At 43.7% G+C, this 7,042-nt stretch overlaps 2 protein-coding genes across 3 annotated transcripts; one reads left to right on the plus strand and one right to left on the minus strand.

Annotated features, from left to right (window-relative positions):
* Window positions 1-2,887, minus strand: LOC123956335 (actin-related protein 2/3 complex subunit 4). Its single transcript, XM_046028454.1, has 6 exons — window positions 2,734-2,887; window positions 1,869-1,987; window positions 1,338-1,449; window positions 1,126-1,221; window positions 722-892; window positions 1-557 (listed from the first exon to the last, which is right to left on the minus strand). Exons 1-6 carry the CDS (start codon window positions 2,734-2,736, stop codon window positions 552-554), a joined length of 507 nt encoding a protein of 168 aa, XP_045884410.1. The 5' UTR covers window positions 2,737-2,887; the 3' UTR covers window positions 1-551.
* Window positions 2,888-2,998: 111 nt separating this feature from the next.
* Window positions 2,999-6,976, plus strand: LOC123956334 (transcriptional adapter 3). Of its 2 annotated transcripts, none has more exons than XM_046028452.1 (9): window positions 2,999-3,379; window positions 3,745-3,989; window positions 4,126-4,373; window positions 4,639-4,744; window positions 4,889-5,024; window positions 5,162-5,265; window positions 5,461-5,567; window positions 6,180-6,371; window positions 6,487-6,976. In XM_046028452.1, exons 2-9 carry the CDS (start codon window positions 3,780-3,782, stop codon window positions 6,677-6,679), a joined length of 1,296 nt encoding a protein of 431 aa, XP_045884408.1. In that variant the 5' UTR covers window positions 2,999-3,379; window positions 3,745-3,779; the 3' UTR covers window positions 6,680-6,976. The 2 variants fall into 2 exon arrangements, with proteins under 2 accessions (XP_045884408.1, XP_045884409.1); XM_046028453.1 differs by lacking the exon at window positions 2,999-3,379 and adding an exon at window positions 3,412-3,428.
* The last annotated feature ends 66 nt before the right edge of the window (window positions 6,977-7,042 follow it).

The following is a 7,042-nucleotide window of genomic DNA, read 5'->3' on the forward strand; positions in this document are numbered from 1 at the left end:
TTTGAAATACCACAAAAGGTATAAACAACGGTTTTATTGTCTGTCATTATTTTCATACATAGGTTTGTGTGGCTTGTTTACAGACAGCTTTTGCTCCGTGTGCCGTGATTAAACGCCACACAGACTACTTTCCTCTAACACGGGTTTTCCTGAACAGAGAAAATTTTTGGAGACAAATTTTTATAAAAAACAACCGTGACACACACACTCACATACAGAAAATACAAAACCCTGTCCGTTTCATTTGCAACGACACGTCCTCAATGCCCCTGTATTCATGGCTATCAACTTGATTAATACTTTAAGGACCCGCCTTTGTTTGGGGATTTGTTCAGTGGCTGAAAATGAAACTGGTAAATATTTCATTATATACAGTCATTGATATTCATGACTACAGGGAAATACTCAAGACGGGCGCAAAGGATGTCATCGCCAGATTGGTCATGTTCCTCTCATCTCCTCACTGATTGGCTGTTTAGTTTTCCTCTCTTGTGCTGATTGGTCCTTGCAGCGTTTTCCCCGCTTGTGCGGGGGCACGGACAACATTGTCATCAGAACTGTGGAGAGGAGAATTATGCAATTATTTTCCATGCAAATATTTGTGTCTTTTACAATAAAGAGCATTTGTACACAATTCCAGCTATGAGTCTGACTGTCATATGCAGAAAAAATATATATATATATATAAATATGCAGATTTTTTTTTAAGCCAGTTTCTTACGTTCTTGAGGAATTCCTCTGCAACGATACGGGCCCTGGCATTAACGGACAGCTTCATCTCGCTGATCTCCTTGTCAATCTCCTCCATGAAGTGGATGACAAAGTCCACCAGCTTGTGTTTGTACATCTGCTCCGTGTGGAAGTTGGTAATCAAGAAGCTAATATCATATCCCTGAAATCACAGGGCAAGAGAGGAAAATAAAAAGAGTCCAAGATCAAATGCAATCATGGGAATGTCTGTTGTAAATATCTGTCTACAGTTTCTAGAACAGAGAGAGCCCTTTGACGTTTGCCATTTCACACTGTTCCTCTTTTTTTTTTCCATTCTTCCTGTTGTACTGTCACTGTATATTGATTCCTCTTTATTCCATTATGTATAACCCAGATTACCGCTGTGTCTCTTACCTCTACTGGTTTCCTCCTCAGGATGAAGAAGTTCTCTGCTCTCATCATCATGAAGCGCATGAACTTGTGGCAGAGGATCTTCTCAATCTCATCAGCCTACAGTGACACAGAAGTTGTTGTTTTTTTAATGCATATAAGACTGTGGAAGAAAATTAGGAAATGTGAATAGCTCATAACCAAACGGGAGTCAAAATCCTGCTGCTTCTAATCACCTGTTTGACAGCAATGCTGACTCTGACAGAGTTGATGGATCCCTCAATGAGAACCTTCTCCTTATCATTACGGCTGATCACCACAGGCTGAAGTAGCAGCTCCTTGCTGCTCCTGTAACCACAGCACAATCCATCCATTACAGGTAAAAACAGGCCTGCTGAGATTAACACTACTGTGTTTTCTAGACACTCAAAGTCATTACTGTCTGTGAGACCCTGCATGGATCTACATACAATTGAAGTTTAGTGACTTGTTGAAAAACTCTTCATCTTTACTCTGTATTGGGGGAAAACACCTCCAAACAGGCCCCGGCAAGTCCCCGCAGGCTAATTTTAAAGCCTTGCCCATGCTTTTTGCCATTTTTCCCCTCTTAGATTTTCTTAAGCAAGTTTGCACAAGTCCACACTTGTGTGACAGCTGTAGATGTGCAAACAGCTTCAGGGCAGGAGAAACAGGAGGAAGCAAAGCAGGAAGGGGGCAACCAGAGGAAGCAAAGGGGGGGGGACTCCAAACACGCCTTTAAAACATACCTAACTTCCACCTCTGGCTTGTTGTGACGCTCCACCACCTGAGAGGAGAAGTTCTCCAGACACAGCGCCGCCTGCAAGGTGGCCCTCACAGCGTTTAAGTAGGGGCGCAAAGTCGCTGTCTGGGGAGAAATTGAGTGAGATCAGTGTCTGGGTGGGTCCCACTGCAGAGAAGATCTTGTTAGATGATTCTTTTGTTATTTAGATCAGGGTACATGGGCAAACTGAACCTCCCAGTCCAGTGACGTCGACTCAAACCAGCAGGATCAGCTTATGAGGTCAGGTTTGAGCAGGAACCAAAATGAGCTGTGTGCAGGGATGCAGTGGCTGCTGCTCAGTTACAACCCACTTAACTTACTGTTTGTCACCTTTACATTTTGAACATAGGACCATTAACAGCCAGTTTAGAAAGAAAAACACGATCAGTATAAACTAGATGTAAATAATCTGCAACCTTATATAGATGTGAGGGTCCTTAAAATCATTTTGCTTGCATTAACGTTCGTGGATGAGTCACTTTCTTGTGACCGAGATTTCAGCACATCCAAATTATTTACGTCCATCTAACGTTACATCATTCTGCCGGTGCCACATATATCCACCGTCTAAATGACAGCTCTACCTGTCATAGAAGAAGGGGGGAAAAAGGCCGAGAGGAAAAGACAGCTCAGCTCTATCACTTTAGTTTCTGCAAACCGTCACGTTATCAAGGATGCCCGTCCTCTCATTTCACTGCAGCCGACCACAAACCCCGTCTATGAGAAACACGGAGCTAGCTAGCTAATGTCGCTTCGACTAAAGCCAAAATCAGCGGAGGTAAACGGCTAATTAATTAAAAATAAAGACATATTGAGTGCAGGAGACTTACCATTTTTGAGTTTTACAAGACGGAAGTTCCTCTGCCACGCCTGGGACTCCTCTTCCGTAAATCCTACATCGTCGAGTACAGACAGGGTGCGCTAGTTTTTACTTCGCTCTTCGTTTGAAGAAGCGGATCTCTCCACGCATCAGAAGCGGTCCCCTTTGCGCGCATTACACCGCCCAGGTGGAGTGCGTTTTCTACAAAACGAGCACACCCTTCGGTGCGTCCATTCCTCTCGGGGAACAGGAGACGTGTTCAGCCTCCGTTTTTTCAGGAGTCACTTCACTTTTTAAAACCGGTTTCTCAATTACATATGTACAATAATAACATCACAACATGTATATATGACTTAGGTAACTTGTTGTATTACGGGGTTAGCGGGCATCTATTTTTGTGAGCACCGTGACACAAGATGGTTTGTTCCGGTGATACCATTTTGGATTAGGTTAATGTATTTTAACTCCTCGAGTTCATTTCGATAGATAATAACATTTGAAAACGCTCTTTCGATTTTTGTAACGTTATGTATTTTCTAAATTTAGTTCTTAAAAAATTTATTTAGTCAAAAATGGGCTATAACTTCATTTAAATGCATCTCACACACCCCTCAAATCACAATGTTTTCTCCCATCATGGACGCCATTCACTGATGGTAAATATCGTTGCTTTTAATCATTGAAACATCTATATCTGTGCTTCAGGTGTGTGCCATTCAACTCTTGCAATTTTAAAACTCGTTAATGTAACGCGTTTGTGTGCAAAATCGTGAAATCACAGTGAACACTGTTGAAATGTAAGAGCAGTTTGTGCGGTTTGGGCCCAGCGAGCTTGCGTCGGTGATGCGGACCTGCGTATACTTGTTTTTGAGTGCGTGCGTGCTTGAGTGTGCGTTTAATGCGTGGATGCGATAGAGAGACACAGGCAAACAGGAAAGACTAAGAACAACAGCTGGACACCGCTATGTGTACGTCTCTCTTATTATCCACATTGTCCATCTGTCCACTGTCCTTGTATCAGTTTGTCCAGACACCAGGCCTCCGCCACACAGCACCATGAGCGAATTGAAGGACTGCCCCCCACTGAAATACTACGACTTCAAGCCCGTCGAGCACGTGAAGGTGTGCCCACGCTACACTGCTGTGCTCGGCCGGTCAGAGGACGATGGAATTGGCATTGAGGAGCTGGACACCCTGCAGCTGGAGCTGGAGACGCTGCTGTCCTCGGCCAGCCGCCGCCTTCGAGCCCTGGAGGAGCAGAGACAGGTAGGAGAAAGTTAGGTTTAACTTGTTGGGGTTTCATCCCAAGTCAGTTGTCTCTGAATCCCAAACACATATTCCAACAATGTCACCGTTTACATCGCCTCCATTGTTGGTTTCCCCTCTCCGTGCTGCGTCTCAGATCCTCACAGACTGGCAGGACAAGAAGGGAGATAAGCGCTTTCTGAAGCTGGGGAAAGACCCAGACCCTGCTGCCTCCTCTCGCCACAAGCCAAAGAAGCAGAAGTTGGACGGCAAAGGTGGTCACGGGCCGGGCCCAGGTCCTGGCAGACCCAAATCCAAAAATCTGCAGCCTAAAGTCCAAGAGTATGAATTCACAGACGAGCCACAAGACATTCCCCGCACTCCTAAAAACGATGCTCCCAACAGGTCAGCAACAACAACTCAATTCAAATTTTTCTTTATATCGTGAAAAACTACAGCTCTTCATAATTTATCTCAGTTCTATTATACTGTATTTGCTTAGCCTCAGTGTTTTTCCTCTTCGCCCCTCAAGTCAAATCAGACTTTATTCGATTTATTGGTGACCCTAGTCTCTCACAAGTGTGCTGTGGTAAGAATGAAGGTAATATGAATGTGTTTTGTTTTGGCTAAGTATCTTTTTTGTATTTAAAATGTTTGTTTGTTTTTTCAGATTTTGGGCATCTGTCGAGCCATATTGTGCTGATATCACAAATGAAGAGATACGGTTGCTAGAAGAGCTTCTGAAACCCCCGGAGGATGAAGCTGAATATTTCAAAGTATGAAATAAAAAGCTTTGTTGTTGTTGTTATTATTGTTATACCTAAATTCAGTCAAAGCTTGGCCAAAATTCTGTGTGTTTTTATTGTGATATGTGAAATGTATCACAGTACACGCTTTGGCACTGCCTGTGTTAACTGTAGATCCCAGCACTGGGGAAACACTACTCTCAGCGGTGGGCTCAGGAGGATCTGCTGGAGGAGCAGAGGGAAGGAGCACGAGCCAATGACAAGAAAAAGAGCCTTATGGGGGGCCCGCTGTCAGAGCTGGATGCAAAAGGTGAGGGAAGACTGCAGACCTGCTCCTTAAATGACTGCACATGGGCTAGTCTGCACATGTTATTACCATGCCAGGCTGTAGTTACTACACAAGCATGTATCCACCTTAGTACTCATCTCCATGTTCAACTGCTCTAGATGTGGACTCCCTGTTGAAAAAGTCAGAGTCCCAACATGAATCTCCAGAGGACGGATGTCCCTTTGGTCCTCTCACGCAGCGTCTGCTCCAGGCCCTTGTAGAGGTCAGTATGTTGAAGACTTAGTATTTTGTGAACAAGCATGTACACTGATAAAAGTTCCAATACTGCATAGTGGCTTTAGAAAATGCAGAAATTACTGACGAGTGAGATATGGCACCTGATATTTTCATGTTTAAATATAGTGTAAACACTCAAACATGACTATATTTGCTGAGATTTGTTTCTGGTTTCTTCCAGGAGAACATTATATCCCCCATGGAGGATTCTCCTATACCTGACATATCAGGGAAGGATGCTAATGATTGTGCTGGGACCTCTCCTCGAAGCCAAGGAAAAGCTTTTAGGTATTTGTGCAGTGAATGTACAAGATATCGGAGGCACCATGTTGAGTTCTCCACTTTGGATAATGTAGCATGTTGGCCGCCATTTTAATACACAAGTTACATTCTCACACTCACTCCAACGTCAGACTGCTGACCCAGGCCATTGTCATTCACAACACCCAGCTGTAATTGCTGCAAGCCCGTGTTTGTAATGTATAGTTATGTGTATGCATATGTACAGCATATGTAAGTACACGTGTGTGCATGTATGTGATATTATTTCAATACATACAGGCATGCATGTACATTTGGAGGGATGAAATTAATGTGAAATCTAAAATTATAATATTTGACATTTACTCACTTTCCTTGAATGGATGTGGTACATGTTGGTTTGGATGCTAACGTATTTAGAAGTTGTGTTTTCCCCGCACACCTCACCACGCTGAGGCTGCCTGGCCACAGTACTGTATATTGGTTGGGAGTTTCGTTTATTCATGTCGTGTGTGTGCTTAGCAGTACTCCAAAAATGACTTGGCACAAATGTTTATTGTAGGTATTGAGTTGCCAGACTGAACTTTTTACTTTATATGCTACATATGACACATCTTCTGTCTTTCTCCCCCGCTCCAGTGTTCCTCACACACGGTCTCTGGAGGCTCGGATCAAAGAGGAGCTGGTGGCTCAGGGGCTGCTGGACTCCGAGGAGCGACCTGGACCTGGAGGAGACTCTGAGGACGAGGTCCTGGCAGAGCTGCAGAAAAGACAAGCAGAGCTCAAAGCCCTGAGTGCTCACAATAGAGCCCGTAAGCAGGAGCTGCTGCGGTGAGGACACGGGCCAGCAGTGGATATATTTACCATCAAGTAAACTGTACATAGAATAAGGTCTGACCCACAATCAGCTGTTGACATTTACTTTGTATTTGCTGCTGCCTCACAGGTTGGCGAAGGAGGAGATGCGCAAGCAGGAGCTGAGGCAGAGAGTCAGGGTGTCTGACAATGAAGTCATGGAGGGATTTCGAAGAATCATGGCAGCCAGGCAGAAGAAACGCACTCCAACCAAGAAGGAGAAGGACCAGGCTTGGAAAGCACTGAAGGAGAGGGAAAGCATCCTCAAGTTGCTGGATGGATAGAGGAAGAAACAGTTTCTGTTTTTTATCCAGAGGAAATGTTGGAAGAAGCATCGTTTCCCCACAGATTAGAACAGCTGTTAAAGTTGTTACATGGTTGGTGAACAGGTGTATCTATGATGATATATGATACAGTTTACTACAGGTCTGCGTGATTTGAATAGAGACATTTCTGTAGTAGTTTTTATGTGATTGACAGCAGAGAGCTCAGTTATCAGTAGCCATGACCATGCGTCAGAGACCCTTTTTTTTTTTTTTTTTTTTTTTTTTTGAAGTTTTCTTTTTGTCAGTTGAATGTTTATGTTGCTTTTTATTTTGTTTCACCATCATAATGTAAAATAATACACATGAATGTTTGAATAAATA

This window comes from Micropterus dolomieu, linkage group LG18, assembly GCF_021292245.1.
Source record: "Micropterus dolomieu isolate WLL.071019.BEF.003 ecotype Adirondacks linkage group LG18, ASM2129224v1, whole genome shotgun sequence".
Classification (NCBI taxonomy): Eukaryota; Metazoa; Chordata; class Actinopteri; order Centrarchiformes; family Centrarchidae; genus Micropterus; species Micropterus dolomieu.

Excerpts from the sequence above, each read along its gene's own strand:
- LOC123956335 (XM_046028454.1), bottom strand. Across the intron at positions 1,222-1,337 it reads TCAGCATTGCTGTCAAACAG|GCTGATGAGATTGAGAAGAT; the intron begins GTGATTAGAAGC and ends GTGTCACTGTAG. Across the intron at positions 893-1,125 it reads TGAGGAGGAAACCAGTAGAG|GGATATGATATTAGCTTCTT; the intron begins GTAAGAGACACA and ends CTGTGATTTCAG.
- LOC123956334 (XM_046028452.1), top strand. The coding sequence starts at position 3,780 with ATGAGCGAATTGAAGGACTGCCCCCCACTGAAATACTACGACTTCAAG. Across the intron at positions 5,568-6,179 it reads AGCCAAGGAAAAGCTTTTAG|TGTTCCTCACACACGGTCTC; the intron begins GTATTTGTGCAG and ends CCCCCGCTCCAG. Across the intron at positions 6,372-6,486 it reads CGTAAGCAGGAGCTGCTGCG|GTTGGCGAAGGAGGAGATGC; the intron begins GTGAGGACACGG and ends GCTGCCTCACAG.